The 22,227-nt window shown below is 36.1% G+C and overlaps 1 protein-coding gene across 1 annotated transcript; it reads left to right on the forward strand.

Moving 5' to 3' along the window:
• Nucleotides 1-14,931: 14,931 nt before the first annotated feature.
• On the forward strand, nt 14,932-16,332 carry LOC107610397 (uncharacterized). The gene has a single exon (XM_016312453.1). The coding sequence runs from the start codon at nt 14,932-14,934 to the stop codon at nt 16,330-16,332; it is 1,401 nt and encodes a 466-aa protein (XP_016167939.1).
• The last annotated feature ends 5,895 nt before the right edge of the window (nt 16,333-22,227 follow it).

Consider the following 22,227-nt stretch of genomic DNA (forward strand, 5'->3'; position numbering starts at 1 on the left):
ATAGTTAATACACATTAATGTTGAGTTTTTTCTCTCATCCAAAAGCAATGAATCTATAATTAGAAAGAGTAATGCTAGGGAGACAAAAAATACCGTCAGAATTTGTCTTATTTAGCATTTATTAATTATCCCACCAATTAATAAATGTTAAATAAAATAAGTTATGGCTGTTTTTGTCTAATTTTCTTTGGTTACCAAACATTTTCGAATTAGAAATTAGTACTTATAGACTTCGGTTTTGCTACGTTACCAACAGCATATCTGCCAATTTCTGCCAACTCTTATTTATAATTGTATTTTATAGAAGTGTGTTCGTGGATGTGTCTAATAAAAATATCTTTTTTATATCTGTGTTTAATAGAAGTGTCTTTATAAATATATTTTCTAGATGTGTCTCTTTACATATGTATTTAAAATATATTAATTATTAGACACATCCACGAACATACTTCCATGAAACACAATTATAAATAAGAGTTGGTAGAAGTTAGCAGATAATATGTTGGTACCCTATACTTGCGGTGGGATCTAAAAAGGCGGGTAAACAATGATAGTCTTAGCAAAATGTTTAATTATTCTTTTAGTCTCTCTTATAATTTTATAAAATAATTAAATTTTTATTTATTTTTTAAATTGATTTCTTACACTATTTTTAGAACTTGTTTAAAAAATTTTTAATATGAGAACAGAATGTTATTTTTTTTAAGAAAAGAATTTATTTTTATTTCAAACTCAATTCCATGTTTCAGAATGATTTTAATATATTAATAGAATAGAATTTAATTATTTAGTTTGGAATAATTTTTATATGAATTAAAAATTCTTTTTTTTACAATTTTATCTTTAATAAAGTTATTTTACTAATAGTTATAAATATAATAAAAATATTTTTTACATTTAACATATTAAATTTGAGGGGTGTGAGAATTGATTTGGAAATCAGACTCATTTTAGTCTGATTCACAAATAAAAAAAAAAAATTTTAAAAAAACTCAAATAATTTATTTTTAATTGTTCTAAAGTAAAGAAAAGAACTTAAATTTTTGAGTGAATTCTAATTCTTAATATTATAAATAATTTTTTAATTTTATAATTAGATTTTTTTTATGTAAAAAATATTAAAATTAATCAAATATTTCTTTTAAAAAATATATAATCAAAGTTTTAATATAATTATATTTTTAATTATAATTATTTTTAATTTACAGATAAATATTTTATTGATTCTAATATTTTTTTTACTAATAAAAACTTGATTATAAAATTAAAAATAATATAAAAATTTAATTATAAATTTAATAAAATCATAAGAAGTCATAGAATAATTAAACCTTAGAATAATTCACTAGTCCAAGCTAAGTGGGACTAGGAGACAAAGTAGGGTTGGCTTTTTTAGTTAATTAGGAGCTTTAATTTGTACTACTTTTCAAATTTCTTTCCCCCATTCCATTCAAAATAGTTGTCTATTTAGAATAGAAATGATATAGATAAATTAACTATTTAAAATTTAATTTAAACACGATATTTCATATATTATATTTAAATAAAATATATAAATAGATTAATTTCACGTGTTAGATATGTGAATCGTTATTAGATTTATTATGCAATAATAAATGATAAATCCAAGCTAAGATAATTTATCCTCCAATTTCTAAAAAATACTGGAACAATTTTTTTTTCCTTACAACGTATCTTCAATTTTCTTATTTGAGGTTGCTATAGGATTATATGTTGCGTTTGTGAGAGACACTGAGACTAAGAGACGAAAATTGAGAAATAAAAATTAAATTAAGTTTTTGTATTATGTTTAGTATAAAATATACTAAAATGAGTTATATCTTAGTATCATATTTGATTTAAGATAAATATAGAAGTTGAAGGATAAATTTAAAATTTAAAAAATTAAATAAGAGTATTTTAAAAAAAATATTATTAAAATTTTAATCATCATTCTTAAAAATTTTAGTCGTCCCATATATTCATACTTTCTAGAAATACTGAAATTAAACTTGAAGAGATTAAAATTATGTCTCTCGGGATTAAAATTTTAGTTTCGGTCTCTAAATACCAAATATAATACTCAATTTCTATGATGCATGGACACTGATACGGACACGGGACACGACACGACACAGGACACACCGACACACAAATTTTAAAATCTTATAAGACACGGGGACACGTATACATATAAAATATAAAGTATTTTTTAGATAAATCGTAATGATATTTTGATATTTTATTGATATTAAAATATAAATTAACTTTTTCAATTATTTTTAATGTCTTATTTTAATTATATTAAGTATTTAAAATATTTTTTGTTTTAATAAATAATAATATATACTATATTTAAATTTATTTCAAGAATATATGTTAAGAATAAAATTGGACACGCTGATACGTAATGGTATTTAAGTGTGTCCAAGCGTGTCCGAAAAAGAATTTTTTATTTTTTATATATTAAGACATGATTAGACACAACAGACACGCGTGTCAGATGACGAATGTCGATGAATATCGTGTTTAAAATGTGTCTAACATACTAACATAACAACTCAACAAAGTGTCATGCTTCATAGCTCAATTTCAATTCAGTCTCAATTTCACTCCCAAAAAATAAATGCACGATCATGACTTTTATCCATTTAAAGTGACGTGCATTTCGTAGTTTTTTATTTTTCTTTGTGAGGTCATTTTAAAAATGTTATTTATATATTAAAATTAGCCACAAAAATTAATTATTATATATTTATATATAAATATATATAATTTAATTAATTTTTAATGTATATGTATTATACTCTAATGAATAATTTTAATAATTAATTTTAGTATATAATTAATATAATTGGATTATTTTTTTAACCTTTATTAATCTTTGTATATAGTAGAAAATTGTGGAATTTTTTACTTTGTATTTGTTTTATCTATAAAAGATTATGATTTATGTGCATTTTGTAGCTTTTTTTTTTTTTTTAATTTTGAGGTGTCTCATTTCTTAATCCTTATAAATGTTTGTATGCAAAATTGTGGAATATTTTTAGTCCTTATTAATGTCTGTATACTAAATTGTGGAATTTTTTAGTGTGTATTTATTTTATCTATAAAAAATGACGGGCACTTTGTAGTTATTTGTAGACTAAATCGTAGAATTTTTATAGTATTTATCGATATAACTGATGTGCACTTTTTAATTTTGTGGGTTTTCTGTGTCATTATTTCTCAGTCCTTGTTAATAATGTTTGTATGCTAAATTGTGGAATTTTTAGTGCGTATTTTGTTTTATCCATAAAAAATGATGGAGACTTTGTAATTTGTATACTAAATTGTGGAATTCTTTTACCGTGTATTTGTTTTCTCTATAAAATGAAGTCCACTTTGTAGATTTATTTTGTGTGTAGTGTCATTATTACTTAGTCCTTGTTTTATATATATAGATATATATACTAAACTGTGGAATTTTTTTTTAGTGTGTAGTTGCCTTTTTGTGATTTTTCCGATATTGAACAAATAAGACACTAGTTTCACCTTTTTTGTTATTTTAAAATATATTGTTAAAATTAGTATTTAGTTGGATACTCCATGCTTGTTACGTCGTATTTTTATTGTTTATCCCTTTAATTATATTACGCAATAAACAAAACTAAAAATTATAGTTCAATGGACAAAAAATTCATAATGAGTATAACTTAAAAGAATTAATTAAGTATGACTTTTTATATTAATCATTTGAAAATTATTTTTACGAAATTGTGTGAGAGAACAAAAAAATGATAAAAACCCTGAAAATCAACTCAAACTACCTCAGAAATATATATATAAGCATACATAAATCTAAATAAAACCGTCAAAATCGATCAAATTAAATTTTGATAATGTATATTATTGTATAAGTAAATCACATTATCTCTAAATGAGTTATCGTTGTATATATGTGCAAGAAAAGTCAAGCACGAACCAATATGAATATCCTAGCAAATTAGCCACGTCCACTCTTTTTCCTATTATGTATCTTTAATTTTCTTTTTTTTAAGTCCCTAAGTGTTCTTCTCAATCTTTTATGAGCTTTATATATCTTATAGAAATTTTTTTAAATATATCTAAAATATCGGTATTTCAGTAATTTTAACTATTGATTTCGATTAATATATATTATATATATTTTTAATAATTAAAATTAACAGTTAAAATTAGATATATTTAAAATTTTTCTATCTTATATATAAATGATGTGCACTTTGTATTATTATTGTTGGTGTTTGCATGTCATTTCGTGGTCCTCGTTAATAATGAATTTGTGTGGATTTGTTTAGTGTGTACTTCTGTTTCTATGGTTTAACAAATAGGACACTAGCTTCACCTTATTTTATCCACAACCATAATATTTGCCAAATATACTGAACGCTTTATATTTTAATATATTAACAAAAAAAAAAAAAAAAAACAATAACGAAGTCTTATCTCATTAGATAGGATCGACTACATGGATCAAACAATATTATTGAACTCTATCATGTATCATGTCTACAGAAAGACTGTTTATATGTAGATCTCGTTTAACTACCTTATGGATGATACGGTATTTCTAGGTCTTCATCTACCTTTCACTTCTTATCCATCTTCCATCTCATTCACCCTCCTGACTGGTTGCTCTGTCGGTCTTCTTCTCACATGTTCAAACTACATGAGACGCGATTTTACCATTTTTTTCACAATAGGTGCTACTCCAACTCTCTCTCTCTCTCTCTCTCTCTCTCTCTATCTCTCTCTCATCTTCGTTCTTTATTCTATCTGTATGACCACTCATCCATCTCAACATCTTCATCTCTGTCATACTTAAATTATGTCCGTGCTCCCCTTTGCCCGCCCAATTCTCTATACCATAAAACATAACCGGTATGGTAGCAGTGCGATAGAATTTACTTTTAAGTTTTAAAGGCACTTTTTTGTCACATATAAAACCAGACGCACTCTGCCATTTTGACCAACTTGCTTGGATCCTATGATTTACATCCTGTTCAATCTCTCCATTATTCTGTATGATACATCCAAGATACTTAAAACTTTTAACTTTTCGTCGGATGTTTTCTCCAATCATCACCTCTCTATTATTAGGGTTTCTCATTCGGCAGCCGAATTTACATTCCATATATTCTGTCTTGCTATGGTTTATGCGCAAACCATACACTTCTAGAGTTTCTCTCCATAAATCCAATTTCTTATATAGGTCTTCTCTTGACTCTCCCATAAGGACGATATCATTGGCAAAAAGCATGCACCATATCACAGGCTCTTGGATATGCTCTGTGAGTACTTTCAAAACTAATGTGAAAAAATAGGGACTTAAGGATGATCCCTGGTGTAATCTTATACAAATAGAAAATTCCTCTATCACACCACCTTGAGTCTTCACACTAGTTGTAGCCCCATCATACATGTCTTTAATTCCACGAATATATGCGATCCTTACTTTCTTCCTTTCCAAAACCTTTCATAAGACCTCCTTTGGCATCCTATCGTACGCTTTTTTTAAATCAATAAATACCATATGTAGATCCTTTTTATTACTACGATACATCTCCATTATCTTTCTTAACAGGTATGTAGCTTCAATGGTGGATCTGCCTGCTGGCATAAAACTAAAATTGTTCTCTGTTACTTGTATCTCTTGTCTTAGCCTCCGTTCTATCATTCTTTTCCATAATTTCATGGTATGACTCACGAGTTTGATTCCTCTATAGTTTTCACAATTCTGTATATCCCCTTATTCTTGTAGATAGGTAACAAGGTGCTCTTTTTCCACTCATTTGTCATCTTCTTTGACCTTAAAATATCATTAAAAAGATTGGTTAACAAATTGATGCATTTATCTCTTGTCCTTCCAAATTTCAATCGGAATATTATTGGGTCTTACTGCCCTGCCATTTTTCATCCGCTTTAGAGCCTCTTTTACTTTGAAGTCTCGAATCCTTCGATAGTAGTCGAAGTTTTGATCTTCTAACCTCGTGCATAACAGACCAACGCTCGGAAGATTCTTCTGTCCTTCATTAAATAACTCGTAGAAGTAACTCTTCCACCATTCATTGATCTTCTCATCTTGAGCCAAAACCTCTCCGTTTTTATCCTTTATGCACTTAACCTGATCCACGTTTCTCGTTCTTCTTTCACGACTCTTTGCAATTATATATATACCTTTTTCTCCTTCGTTCGTGCCTAAAGACTGGTAGAAACCCTCATATGCTCTTGTTCTTGCTTCACTTACAACCACTTAAAACCAGACGCACTCTGCCATTTTGACCAACTTGCTTGGATCCTATGATTTACATCCTGTTCAATCTCTCCATTATTCTGTATGATACATCTAAGATACTTAAAACATTTAACTTTTCGTATGATGTTTTCTCCAATCATCACCTCTCTATTATTAGGGTTTCTCCTTCGGCAGCCGAACTTACATTCCATATATTCTGTCTTGCTATGGTTTATGCGCAAACTATACACTTCTAGAGCTTCTCTCCATAAATCCAATTTCTTATATAGGTCTTCTTTTGACTCTCCTATAAGGACGATATCATCGGCAAAAAACATGCACCATAGCACAGGCTCTTGGATATGCTCTATGAGTACTTTCAAAACTAATGTGAAAAAATAGGGACTTAAGGATGATCCCTGGTGTAATCCTATACAAATAGAAAATTTCTCTGTCACACCACTTTGAGTCTTCACACTAGTTGTAGCCCCATCATACATGTCCTTAATTCCACGAATATATGCGATCCTTACTTTCTTCCTTTTCAAAACCTTTCATAAGACCTCCCTTGGCATCCTATCGTACGATTTTTTCAAATCAATAATACCATATGTAGATCCTTTTTATTACTACGATATATCTTCGTTATCCTTCTTAACAGGTATGTAGCTTCAATGGTGGATCTGCCTGCTGGCATAAAACTAAAATGGTTCTCTGTTACTTGTGTCTCTTGTCTCAGCCTCCGTTCTATCATTCTTTTTCATAATTTCATAGTATGACTCACGAGTTTGATTCCTCTATAGTTTTCACAATTCTGTATATCCCCTTATTCTTGTAGATAGGTAGCAAGGTGCTCTTTTCCACTCATTTGTCATCTTCTTTGACCTTAAAATATCATTAAAAAGGTTGGTTAACAAATTGATGCATTTATCTCCAATGTCCTTCCAAATTTCAATCGGAATATTATTAGGTCTTACTGCCCTGCCATTTTTCATCCGCTTTAGAGTCGAAGTTTTGATCTTCTAACCTCGTGCATAACAGACCAACGCTCGGAAGAGTCTTCTGTCCTTCATTAAATAACTCGTAGAAGTAACTCTTCAACCATTCATTGATCTTCTCATCTTGAGCCAAAACCTCTCCATCTTTATCCTTTATGCACTTAACCTGATCCAAGTTTCTCGTTCTTCTTTCACGGCTCTTTGCAATTCTATATATACCTTTTTCTCCTTCGTTCGTGCCTAAAGACTGGTAGAAACCCTCATATGCTCTTGTTCTTGCTTCACTTACAACCACTTTTGTCTATTTCTTAGTCACCTTATATTTTTCCCAATTATCTGCGTTGCGGCACAAAGACCACTATTTAAAGCACTCCCTTTTTGTCTTTATCTTTTTCTTGTTCACTCGCATTCCACCACCAGGACTCCTTGTCTCTTGGTCATATCCCTCTAGATTCACCAAAACTTTCTTTTGTTGTTCTTCTAATAACTTCTTCATCTCCCTCCACATCTCCTCCGTGCTTCCACTCCCTTCCCACTTTGCCTCTTCTCCTACCCATCTTAGGAAGCTTCTTTATTCCTCACCTTTTATCTGCCACCACCTCGTCCTTGAGTTCTTCGTATGATGTCTTTTTCTCAACTTTTGTTCAATGCAAAAATCCATAACGAGCATCGTACATTGTGTTGTTAAACTCTCTCTCGAAATAATTTTACAATTAATGTAAAATTTTCGGTCGACTCTCCTCAACAAGAAGAAATCGATTTGAGAGCTTGTTATGCCACTCCTATAGGTTATAAGATGTTCGTCTCTCTTTTTAAGACATATATTTGCGATGAAAAGGTCAAAGGTCGAGGAAAAGTCTAAAATAGTTTTGCCCTCCTAAGAAAATCTTATCTCTCGAAGGTATGTCTTGACTCAAACTCTCTAGATCTTCCCAAAACCTTATTTTGTGTCGCTCATTCGAACCCACTTGCGGTACATAGGCGCTAATCACATGAAAAGTACCTCCTTCCACCACAAGTTTGATAGAGATGATCCAATCACCCACCCTCTTAACATCCACTACATCCTTCTTCCACTGCTTATCCACGATAATACCTATCCCATTCCTATTCTTCACATTTTCTGTAAAATTTGAATTCGGAGGTATCAAACTCTCTATCTTTCGCGCCGACCCATTTTGTTTCTTGTAGGCACATGATGCTGATCTTCCTCCTTGTCTTGGTATCTACCACCTCCATGAATTTTTCTGTTAGAGTGTCTATATTCCATGTTCCAAATCTCAATCTTCTGTCGCTCCGACCTTTACCTTTACCTTTTTCTTTGTGAACTAGTTTATTTACCCTAGTCCGTTTACGAAAACGCAAGAACGCTTGCTCATTTAACACTACATCCGGGTACCGATGTAGCGACTCTTGCTCATTTGATACTATACTATTGAGCCATATAGCGCATTGCTTCCGAGCGACGGCCAAATAAATTATATTGTGAAAATAAAAAAATTTAATAACTTTGATTTGTTTGACTTGGAGAAAAAATGCTAGGCTAACTCTTCAAAATACACACCAACTTTTAAAGTTAGTTTTTTTTTTTTTTTAAATATTTTTGGAGCATACAAGTCCAATTTAGCCTATTTCAGAAAAAATAAAAGGTAAAATCCACCCAATAAACCCAACAATAAAATTGGAGTTGGATTGGACAAACACCATAAATACTGATTTTTAGTATATTCCCCAATCTTTGACTTAGCAGTTAGCAATACCGGTAGTATTAGTTGTTTCACAAGAGAAACACTAAACTTTACTATTCTGCGTCTACACATTATTAGTTGGTGATTAACTGATCACCATTGGATAATTTTTTACCTGCCAGAACACTATCTCAATGCTGACATTGTGGCGCTTGTTGGACATACCGGAACACTTGCATACATTCCCAGTTAGTGATTTGTTCACTACCATATGTCGAATATTATATATGTTTATGTACAAGTGGATAACATAATGAATTAAAAGGCTATATTATAGTTACTAATTATTCTATGATTTCATTTTGCCAAGAGTAGCTGTAGCTTTTAAATGTATTATAGGGAAAAAAAATAACTTCTTGCAGTTCAATTGAATGCTATAATTACAGGTATTACCATCGAGCATATAGGCAACTATCAACAGAATCTACTAATAAATATGCATCTCCAAACTCTTATTGACTATGGGCTTATCTGTGAGCAAAATAGGCAAACATTAAAAGTACTTACTCAAATGAAGATATTAAAAATATTTTTTTTAAAGATTTTTGTGTTAAAAGTATATCTTATTTATTTAAATAATCACATTTAAAAAAAATATTTTGATAACATATTAAAATTAAACCTTGTAATTTATCATCTAATAGTAAAAAAGATTTATCTTTATATAAAGATAATTATAAAATTTTCATGATAGTATCTACCAACATTAAATATTTGAAATATTTAATGACTAAAAATAATTAGCTAAAAAAAATTTATCTTATTTAGTATTCATTAATTTTTATAATAATAAATAAATGTTAAATAAAATAAATTCTGACTATTTTTTTTTATGTTTTTCTAACATAACCGTGAAGTATTAGTCACCTCTGATTATCAGGTTGTACTTCAATTTTTGAGACACGTGGTTAATTGATGGTGAATTCTTAGTATAAAACATAAATCCAGATGTTAGCGAAAAATTAGAGTAGGAAGTGAATCGAGTTGAGTCGAGTTAGACCAAATTTAAGTTCAACTCATTAACAATCGAGCATAGTTCTTAAGTTCAAGTTTGACTTGCCGAAAACTCATGAACTGGCTCGAGCTCACGAGATGACTCAAATAATAGAAACATAATATATAATTCTATATCAATAAATTATAATTTATATATTTTAATTTAAAAAATTAATTTTATATATTGTTTATCTATCAATAAATTATAAATTTTTTATTTATGTTTCACATCAAAATTATATATAAAAAACAAATATAAAATTTTAAATAATTAAGATCATTAATATATATAATATTAAAAGTATAGATTAAATGCATATAGAATATGTGTATTATATATATATAAAATCGAGCCAGCTCACGAGCTAATGAGCTAAACTTATCCAAGTTTAAGCTCGACTCATTTAATTTATGAGCTCAATTCCAGACTCAAGCTTGACTCACCAGTTCACGAGTTTAGCTTATCGAACTATTAACGAATCGAGCTCAAACTGACTCATGAGTTGGCTTGACTCACTTCCAACCCTAACACAAATAAGTACATGATAGCTTGTCCTATTGTCCACCCTAATATGTAAACAATTAGCTTATCATATATTCACCAGGAACAGAGCAAACATCTCCCTCCAAAAAATTCAAATTACAAATGAAAATGGTTCAATATTAGAAGTGACCAAACGTACATGTACCTGGAAGATTAAATAAGGACAGGCACAAATCACCTTGAACATCAACTAAATATTGCTGCTGTATTCTAATATTCAGTCATTACTCCCAAGTTGATTATTATCAGTTGTCACAGCTGCAAAAAAAAAAAAAAAAAAAAAAGAGAAAAAGAAAAAAAAGAAAAAAATAGATAAATCAGCATCAATCACATACTTATCCTGAATAAATAACAATGTAACTCATTTTAACATGTTATCTATGAGAACATCTAATACTATTTAGGAACTCAGGAGTATGTACTGATGGCAAAATGTCATTGTGCACTTCTGATTGATATGTGGTGTTAGAATTATAATAAATTTTAGATTCTGCAGGATTCAAACTCATCATGAAATTGTTGATTTTATCCGCCATTTAAAGAGTGTGTGTAAATATAGTTCTTTTCTTGATATGCAATAAACAATTTTTTCCAACAAACAATTTTCGGTATGTTGCTTTGCATATCCAAGGAATCACCACACTTGTCATTTTCAATTGACAAAATCTATTTAGCAAACTATTTTAGATCATTATTGCTTTTATCGGAATCATCCGCTTTGAGTCGTATGTTCTTTGTTAATGACAACAACTTTTGCAAATATCCTTATATCCTATATATATGATGAGTTAGATTGTTGCATTGACAATATCTTTCTTGTTGCCTTTCAATATGATAGGTAGTATTTAATGAAAAAAATTGCCAAATACAAATGTCTTTTCTCCAAAAGATTGCTCAAGACTATTAACACATATATTTTTCATTGTCCTGTCAAATACTTCGATACAAAGTCTATTGACCATAGGAGTTTCATCCCATATAATAAACTTGCAGCGAATTATTAATTCTGTCAAAAGACTATTCTAATTTATGTTACATGTTAAAAACTCATCAAGATTAAAAAAGATCGTAAAACGTGAGTGTGCTGCGTATTACCCGTCAAGAACTTAGCTGTGTATTACCTGTCAAAGTTCTCAGGATGCCGAAGCTAGCTAATATTTGCAATAGTGTGGATACTCCTAACTTCAATCACCATAGCACAACGGATGCCAAGGGGCCACAAGAATTTTCAAATGGTAGTGTTAGTATCATGGATTCCCAAGTTGAAGAGAACAATTCAACTTTCTTGATTGGTAAAGAAAAGAGAGGTCTCCTCCTTTGCGATAAATCTCTCAACGTGAATGATTCTGTTTGAAGTTAAGGTGCTACATTTGCAATAATTTTAAATCAACTTAAAGGAGGAGTTTTGTACCATACCGATATCCTCGGCCAATAACAAAGCAACCGAGAAAGACTCAACTATCCGAGCAAGCCTCCATCACCGAGAATCTCGTAACACTAATACTCATAACCTAACCTATATCCAGAATCCCTAAAAAATAGAGCACTACTCAAACGGAAACTCAACGGATATTCTCCAAATATACCATCTATAAAGGGACGACCAAACCTCATCAGAAGGGGCGAGAACAAAGGACGAAAAACAAATACTTCAGACCCAATACAACATCAATTTGTTTCCATAATTTTATAGTTCCCGTTCTATCTTTATTATATCCATAGCTGACTTGGGCGTCGGAGTCCCTTTTGCAGGTTCTACACCGGGGATCCGGTTCCACTGAGAAGAGCTTTCAAGTTGCTGATCGGTCGATACTGGTGTTATATCTCGGAAACGTATCCTTTCACGGAACATTTGGCGCCCACCGTGGGGCCGACTTAGTTGACCCACACTTCACCCTCTACTTCCTTTCTTTTCCTTTTAGGTAGGGGTGTGCAAAAAAACTGGTTTCACTAAACTGAATTGAAACTGAATTGAAACTGTTTTAAATAAATCAGTTTTTTTAAATAAAAAATTGAACTGAAACTATAGTTTTTATGAAAACCAGTTTATTAAAAACCAGTTTTTATGGTTCAGTTTAATTTTAAACCAAATTAAATCTGGTTTTATTTAAACTCTAAAATTAGTTTTTACATACTCTTTATCTCTCTCTTCCTTCACTCTCTCTCTCTCTCCCCTTCCTCCCTCTCTCCTCTTTCTCACCCTCCTCTCTCCCTTCTCCCTCTCTTTCCCCCTCTCTCTCTCTCTCTCTCTCTCTCTCTCTCTCTCCTTTTCCTCTTTCCCCCTTCTCTCTCTTCTTTCCCTCGCTCTCTCTTTCCCTCTCCCTTCCCGTCTCTCTTCCTCTCTCTCTCTCTCTCCTCCTCTTTCTCCCTCTCCTCTCTCTTTTCCTCCTTTTCCTCTCTCTTTTCCTTTCTTTCTCTTTCTCTCCTCTCCCTCCTCTCTCTCTCTCTCTCTCTCCCCCTCTTTTCCCTCTCTCTCCCCTTTTGTTTCTCTCTCTCCTCTCCCTCGTCTCTCTCTCTCTCCCTCCCTTCTCTCTTCCTCTTTCTCTCTCTCTTTTTTCCATTTTCTCCCTTACTCTCTCTCCCTTCCCTTCTTTCTCTCTCCTCTTCTCCCTCTTTCTTCTCCCTCCTCTCTCTCTTTCTCCTCTTTCTTCCCTTTCTTTCTCTCTCAACCTTCTCTCACTCTATATCCCTCTTCTCTCTTTCTCTCTCCCCTCTTTTCTCCAAAACAAGAGAGAGAAGGAGGAAGAGAGAAAAGAAGAAAAAAGAGGGTAGAAAGAGAGATAGGAAAAAGAAAGAGAGCGGAGGAGGAGAGAGAGAGAAAGAGAGAGAAGGGAGGGGGAGAAAGAGCGTGAGAGAGAGAGCAAGAGAGAGGGAGAGAAAGTGAGATAGAGAGAGAGAGGAGGGGAAGAGGGAAGGAGAGAGAGGGAGAGAGAGAGATAGAGAGGAAGAGGGATAAGGGAGAGAGAATGAGAGAAAAGGAAAGAGGGAAAAAAGGGAGAGAGAAAGAAAGGGGAGGGAGAGAAAGAGGGGCAGGGGAGAGAGAGAGAGAGAGGAGGGAAAGAGAGAGAAAAGAAAAAGGGGGAGAGAGAGAGGAAGACAAAGAGAGGAGAAGGGGAGAAAGAGGGGGAGAGAGAGAGAAGAGGAAGAGTGAGAGGGGAAGGAGAGAGAGAAAAAGGGAGAAAAGAAGAGAGAGAGAAAGGAGGGAGAGAGAGGGAGAGAAGAGAGGAAGAGGGAAAGAAAAGAGAAAAAGGGAGAGAAGGGAGAGAGAGAGAGAAAGAGAGAGAGAGAGGAGGGAGAGAAGGAGAGAGAGGGGGAGGGAGAGAGAGAGGATAAGAAAGAGAATGTAAAATCTAATTTTATATATGTTAAGAGAAAGAAGGAGTGAGAGAGAGAGGGGGAGAGAAAGATAGATAGGAGGGGGAGAGGAAAAGAGAAGAGGGAGAGAGAGAGAGAGAGAGAAAGAGAGATAGGGGAGAGAGAGAATGAGAGGAAGGGATAGAGAGAGAGAGAGAGAAAGAGAGAAAGAGAGAGAGGGAGAGAGGAGGGGAGAAATAGGGGAAGGGGGAGAGAGAAAAAAGGAAAAGAGAGAGAGGGAGAGAAGAAGAGAGAGAGGAAGAGGGGAAGGAGAGAAAGGGAGAGAAGGGAGATAGAGATAGAGAGAGAGGGAGAGAAGGAGAGAGAGAGAGTGGGAGAGAGAGAAAGGAAGGGGAGAGAGGGAAAGAAGAAGAGAGAGAGTGGAGAAGGGAAGGAGAGAGATAGAGAGAGTAGGGAGAGGGGGGGAGAGAGAGAGAGAGAGAGAGAGAGAGAGAGAGAGAGAGAGAGAAGGAGAGGGGGAGAGAGAGGGGGGAGAGAGGGAGAGAAGGAGAGAGAGAGGGGGAGAGAGAAAATGTAAAAACTAATTTTATATATGTTAAAAGTTAAAACTAGTTTTAGCCTGTAAACCAGTTTAAACTGGTTTTTTCAATTAAAACTGGTTTTATTTTTATGAACTGGTTTAAATTAGTGAACTGTATTGTAAACTGGTTTAAAACCAGTTTCTTATTTGACAAAGTAGTTTGGTTCAGTTTCTAAACCATTTAAAATGATTTAGTACAGTTTTAGTTCAGTTTATGAAAAAACTGAACCATGAACACCCCTACTTTCAGGTTCGCCTATATGGCAGACAACAGTGTCCAACAACCCACCACAGCTGAACTGATGACGATGATGGCAGAACTTCAAGCCGAGGTTTGAAAAATAGCCGAACAATCGTCCAAGAACCGTGGCGTTGAAGACCCCAAAAACCCTGGAGGAAGCAATACACATGCTGGAGAAACAGACGAGATCATTCCGCCAAAGGAGAAGCTCACGCTCGATAACCCCTTTTCGGAAAGTGTCATGAACTTTCAAATGCCGAAGAACTTCGTGCTGCCCGCCGGGCTTAAGCCTTACGAAGGATTCGGCGATCCTCGTGTCCACATCAAGAAGTTTCAATCCATGATGTTCTTTAACGGTGCCTCTGACCCTGTACTTTGTCGATCTTTTCCGACTTATTTGGATGGGACTGCTTTACTTTGGTTTTCTAAAATTCCTGCAGGTTCAATCTCTTACTTTGAGGAATTGGCAAGATCCTTCATTGACTATTTTGCAGCCTCGAGAATATACGTGCACGGCTCAGACTATCTCAGCACCATTAAGCAAGGTCAACATGAAAGCCTAAAGGACTACATGACACGGTTCACCAAGGTGACCATGGAAATCCCAGACCTCGACCCCAAAGTGCATCTCCATGCGTTGAAGAGTGGCTTTAGACTAGGCAAATTCCAGGACACAATAGCCATAACTAAGCCGAGGACATTGGAGGAGTTTCGTGAAAAGATGGCTGGCCAGATGGAGATCGAAGAACTTAGAGAAGCTCGGCGAGTTGATAAGCAACAACCTCGCCGGGAAGAAGAAAAACATAACAAAGCACCGAATCAAAAGGAGCACAAGAAGCCATTCAAGTTAACACCAAAATTCGATGCTTACACCCAATTCAATACCAAAAGGGAAGACATCATCAAGGAGATATTAAATGCTAAGATCATCAAGCCACCGAGCAGAGCTTGTTCATATCAAGATCAAAGATATGTTGATAAGTCAAAACACTGTGCTTTCCATCAAAAGTTTGGCCACACCACCGACGAGTGCGTAATCGCCGAAGATCTACTTGAAAGACTGGCCCGACAAGGCCACCTCGACAAATACATAGGAAAGAGGATACAGCAAAGTCAGAAGAACACAGCCGAACTTCAAACAGAACAAAACCCGAACACCACCGAAAAGATCAGGTGCCAACCTCCACCAACAAGAGGAGTCATTAACTGCATCTCAGGAGGTTTTGCAGGAGGAGGACATACTAACTCAACAAGAAAGCGTAGCTACAGGGCGATGTTAATGGTCCAAAGTACAGACGAAATAGCTACACCTAAGACGCCTGTACCTACCATATCATTTGAACGGTCCGACCTTCAGGCAAAGGCCACCAACCTCGACGACCTTGTGGTCATTTCAATTCAAGCAGGTGATCTCCTGGTCAAGAAAGTGCTACTCGATCCTGGCAGCAGTGCAGATGTCCTATTCTACTCCACCTTCCAGAAGATGAAGTTAAGCGCAAACACAATGACCCCATCCTCAGGGGAACTAGTGGGATTCTCAGGGGAGCGGGTATCTATCCTCGGGAGCGTCTGGTTAAAAATAACGATGGGAGAGCCTCCCTTGTTCGAGACGAAAGACATACAGTTTCTAGTAGTTGATTGCCCTAGCCCGTAAATAGTACCCACTGTTCACCTTTGTGTAAAATTTCAGGTATAGGATTACCAAGTGGCAACCATACATTCCGACCAGATGGAAGCTCGGCGATGCTACAACAAAAGCATGAAAATAAGATTGAAAAGCAAACAAAAAACCAAAAAGGAAGCTTTCAATGTGGCGAACATCCCGGACACAGCCGAACTTGATCCCAGAGAAGACCTGTGCGACAGGCCCACGCCAGCCGATGACCTCGAAAAGGTAACCATAGATGACAATGAAAATCATTATACTTACATAAGCTGTTCTCTCCTTTCAGGGACTAAACAATGAATCACCAATATACTTAGAGGCAATGCCGACCTCTTCGCATGGACCCCGCGGACATGCCGAGCATAGACCCGAACCTTATATGCCACAAGTTACAAATCGACCCCCGAGTCTGACCTATCGCACAAAAGAAACGAAATATGGGGGACGAGAAAAGAGCGGCCTGCCTAGAGGAGACACAGAAACTCCTACAAGCAGGATTCATAAAGGAACTACACTTCACAACATGGCTCTCAAACGTGGTAATGGTAAGAAAAGCATCAGGTAAATGGCGTATGTGTGTATATTTTACCAACTTAAACAAAGCTTGCCCTAAAGATGCCTACCCCTTCCCTTGTATTGATAAGTTAGTAGACAATGCATCAGGATATGATATTTTAAGTTTTCTAGACCCATATTCAGGCTACAACCAAAACTTAATGCACCCCGAAGATGAGAATAAAATAGCTTTCATTACTGAACTAAGAAATTATTGTTATAGAGTTACGCAGGTGCAACCTATCAACGGCTCATGGATAAGGTCTTTAGCAAGCAAATAGGGAGGAACCTGGAGGTTTACGTCGACGACATGGTTGTCAAGACAAATCAAAGTAATGACCACGGGGCGGACCTGGAAGAAATATTCAAACAAGTAAGACAACATAACATGAGGCTAAACCCTGAAAAGTGTGCCTTCGGGGTAAAGGGTGGCAAATTTCTCGGCTTTATGCTAACCTCCAGAGGAATCGAGGCAAATCCCAAAAAATGTGAGGCGATTATCAAGATGCGAAGTCCTCGGACAGTGAAGGAAGTGCAACAACTCAATGGGAGGCTAGCCGTACTATCCCGATTCTTGCCAGCAATAGCAACGCATTCACAACATTTTTTCAGCATACTCAAGAAGCAACAAAAATTTGATTGGAATACAGAATGCGAAACAGCCTTTCAAAAGCTAAAAACAATATTATCTTCTCCATCGATCTTACAGAAATTAAGTTCAGGTAAACCTATATTTCTTTATTTATCTATCTCATCTAATGCAATAAGCTCTGTCCTGGTAACAGAGAAAAAAGGGAAGCAGGAGCTAGTTTATTTTGTTAGCAAGACATTGCAGAATGCCGAGCTCCGATACCCACCGATGGAGAAGCTAGCCTATGCATTAGTAATTACAGCAAGGAGATTAAGACCCTACTTCCAAATCCACACAATTGTGGTCAAGACGAACCAGCCCCTGCGACAAATCCTCACAAGGCCCGAAGTCTTTGGGAGACTTATCAAATGGTCAATAGAGTTGTCCGAATTCGACGTACTCTACGAGCCCAGAACAGCTATCAAGGCACAGTTTTTAGCTGACTTCTTAGCTGAACTGGCAGATCAATCCGAGCGTTGTTACAACTGGGAGTTATACATCGATGGTGCCGCAAATACAGAGGGATCAGGAGCTGGGGTACTATTGACCAACAAAGATGACCTACAGACCGAGCAATCAATACGCTTTAATTTCCAAACGAGCAATAATCAAGCTGAGTATGAAGCACTACTCGCAGGATTAAGGTTGGCTCAGTCCTTGAATATCACCAACTTACAGGTATACTGCGACTCCCAACTCATTGTTCAGTAGGTAACATGACAGTTTCAGGTAAAAGACCCATTATTATAAAAATATCATTCAATGGTAAAAGACCTTATATCCCAATTTCATTCATTCAAGATCACACACGTAGCTCGGGAGCAAAGCACCCGAGCAGACGCACTATCAAAACTGGCAACAACCAGAAAAATAATGATTGAATCTGTTATATCTCAACTAACTCTTGCTGAGCCGAGCTTTAGCAGCAAGACCATTCTATCTATATCACAGGGACATGACTGGAGGACAGCTTACAAATAATACCTACAAACAGGGAAAGTACCAGTAGAAATAACGGACCATAAAGCATTCAGAAGATGAGCCGCATCTTTCACACTGATTGGGAATGACCTATACAAGAGAGGGTTCTCCCAGCCACTTTTGCGATGCCTAAACAACGAGGAAGGTAAGGTCGTCATGAACGAGGTCCATGAAGGAGTATGCGACAACCAAATCAGAGGAATCAGCCTAGCTTCGAAGATAGCTCAGGCCGGCTACTACTGGCCCACGATGAAACAAGATTGCATCAACAAGGTTAGGAGATGTGACAATTGCCAAAAGCACTCCCCAACAATACACAATCCATCCGAGCTCCTTCACACCTTGGAGGTAAGTTGGCCATTCTACGAATGGGGGCTCGACATCCTCGGACCATTCCCGAGAGCCCCCGGACAGGTAAAATACTTGCTTGTAGCAATCGATTATTTCTCAAAATGGATTGAAGCCGTACCTTTAGCAAAAATTGGGGCTGAAAAGGTCAAGTCGTTTATTTAGAAAAATATTATCTGTCGTTTTGGATTACCGCATGCTATAATCACTGACAACGGCCAGCAATTTACCGACCAAAGCTTAGCAGAATTCTTGCAGGGTAAAACACCATTTCTCATCAGTAGAGCATCCATAGACAAACGGACTCGCCGAGGCCGCTAATAAAGTCATCCTTAATGCACTAAAGAAAAAGCTAGGGGACGCCAAAGGAGAATGGGCCAACCTTATTCCTGAGATATTGTGGAGTTATAATACTACAAAACAATCAACAGCCTAGGAGACACCTTTCAAATTGGTCTACGGAGCAGACGCCATGATCCCAGTTGAGATCGCCATAACATCTAGATGTGTCGAGTATACGACAACAACCAAGAATAACAACATAAGACAACTAGAGCTTGACACAATAGACGAAGACAGAAATAGAGCAGAAATGAAACAAAAGGCAATGCAAGCAATAATACAAAGAAAATACAACAAGCACGTGAAACCAAGGTCATTTGCTGAAGAAGACCTCGTCCTCCGACGAACAGAAGAGGCAAGGAAACAACAATCACATGGCAAGTTAGCCACAACGTGGGAAGGACCATACATGGTCGCAAAGATAATAGGAAAAGGGGCATACACCCTTCAAACTTTACAAGGCAAAAGTGTCCCTGGTATTTGGAATGTATCATCGTTAAAAAGTTATTTACTTTAAAATGATATAGGCATGGGGACTAGGGGAGACACTATTTTTCCTACTCACAAGGTTTTTCCCACCCTAGGTTTTACTTGGAGAGGTTTTAATGAGGTCCCCCACCCCTTATCATTTTCATGTATTTACGGTCTAATCTACAAACAATAAATGCAAATATTATATCTCTTATCTGCAAATCCAATTGTCTAACAGCATATATATACAAAACACAAACCCAACATGGGTTAAACGCATAAGCCGTTCAAATGAGTTCCATGGAACAAAACCATACCAAAAGCAATCTACAAATATAATTCAAAAATTCAAAAGACAAACAAACATATGAGCTAATTCGCTCCCTTATCAACCGAAACACTCTCATCTTGATCCTCGGCTAAAGTCTCATCATCCATAAGTCAACCACTGCTGACAATCTTTGTCACATCCAGACGACTAATGTCGGCATCAGGAGCAACAACGCCAACCTGAGCCACAGCTCGGTCAAAGCCCATCGTAAAAGCTGATAACACCTCCTCCTCCAACTCAAGTATTCTAGCCTTCAATCTCTCATTCTCAGCAACACTAGCTTCCAAGTCCCCTCTAATTTACTGGTCTCGGCCTTGGAATCCTTAACCTTCTCCTTCAAACTCCTAACCTCAGCTCTCGACCTTTCCAGATGGGAGTCTTTTTCCTGCAGAAACTCTTTGAGCTTCTTAATAGCAGCATTGTTGTCTCCCTCCAAGATGGTGTCAAGTTTGGATGTTCGACCAATAGAGAGTAGACGAGTACCAATAACCTACAAAGCGAAGAAGCAACAATCATAATTCACAAAACCCCCAACACTAATAGCGTGTAACACAACACAACACACAACACCAATCTTTCCAGCCTCGTGAATAGTTTTCACATCGGCATCTACTTGAGCAACCTCATCCGCAACGGCCATAAAAGGGACCAAATAGAATTCTTCGGCCCATCCTTATACCCATGCAGAACCACCTGGCTTTGGTGGGCAGCAGTAATCTCTTCCGCTGTAAAGGTAGCATCATCCTCTTTCGAGTCGGTTAAGTCCACAACCCTGGATGATCCACCATTGCTTTTTCTTTTCAACGGCACCTCCTGATTTACAATAACCTCACTTTCCTTCGTCACATTCGTCGATGACCCCTCTTTTTCCTTTTTTTTAGCCTTCGAAACGAAAGCCTTTAGGTTTGCAGTAGTCAGAGTGGGAGCCTTCTCACTTGAAAAAAAAAACACATTCATCAAACAGAATCCCCATAAAACAACCCATCAAAAATAGCAATAACCCCAGTTACCTAAATACTCATTTAAAGTCTCAGTATCACCTTCAAGCCTCAGCAAAGAAGGAACCGATAAAAGATCAGACGAAGATAAAGCAGACATCAAAAACCCAATAACATAGTCTTCACTACCTACTCTATCCTCACACTCCAGAATTTGTTTCGGCTCAGGAGACCAGAAAACAGGGAATCTCTCCTCCATTATCGAATCAAGGAAAAATGGATAAAAATTCTCAGATACTACAACTTTCACAAACATTTCTTTAAAGTCCTTAAAGGAGGACTTATACAGACTAAACACAGCACGGCCGGGGTGACTATTCAAATTCACCCAACCCCCTTTCTACACACCCTTTGCTTGAAATAGGGAAAAGAAGACTCCAAGAGAGGGGTAGCACCCCAAGTGCTCCATCAAGCACTCATCAAATGCATGGACAAAAGCCCACGAGTTAGGATAAAGTTGTGTAGAAGCACAATTCAACAAAGACAAAATACCACACTGAAAGTCTGAAAAAGGGAACCGAATCCCTAACTCAGCTAACATGCAGGTATAAACATAAAAATAAGCCCAATCAGACCTTTTTTCACATACCCTATCCTCCTTTCCACATGGTAAAAACCTAACTTCCAAGTCCTCACCACCCCTCACCCACCTGGACTCACTTAACTGAGAAACCATCTCAACAGTACTGGAAATTGAAACACGAGACCTAACGTCACTGTCAACCCAATTGTACAGATCATTTTCGTCAACCACAGCCACATTCTCTTTCCCCATAACCAGAAAATACAAAGAAACAAGGAGGAACAAGAAGAAAACAAAAGCACTTACCTTTTTTACTAATCCTTTTTCACAACACAAAAGATCACAAGAAGCCAAACGGTCAGCAGACAAGGAGTTACTAGGACACACAACCCCACGAAGCCTCTCCACCTCCCATTTACTACACAAATTTCGTACAAAACCTTACTTCCCGCTAAAAAAAAAAAAAAAGAAGCGGGACCCAAACTCCAAAACCCATTAAACAAACCCAACGAAAGCCCAGCAGCAGAGACACGTTGAGCTTGGGGGCTTCACCAATAACAAAATCACCTCCAGTATCAAACTACTAATGACGGAGGATATAGAAGCTCAACATGTCCTCCATGCCGAGCTTGGGGGCTGTGTACCATACCGATATCCTCGGCCAATAACAAAGCAACCGAGAAAGACTCAACCATCCGAGCGA

This window comes from Arachis ipaensis, chromosome B8, assembly GCF_059453495.1.
Source record: "Arachis ipaensis isolate K30076 ecotype BB chromosome B8, ASM5945349v1, whole genome shotgun sequence".
NCBI classification, from domain to species: Eukaryota; Viridiplantae; Streptophyta; class Magnoliopsida; order Fabales; family Fabaceae; genus Arachis; species Arachis ipaensis.

Excerpts from the sequence above, each read along its gene's own strand:
- LOC107610397 (XM_016312453.1), top strand. The coding sequence starts at position 14,932 with ATGCCGAAGAACTTCGTGCTGCCCGCCGGGCTTAAGCCTTACGAAGGA.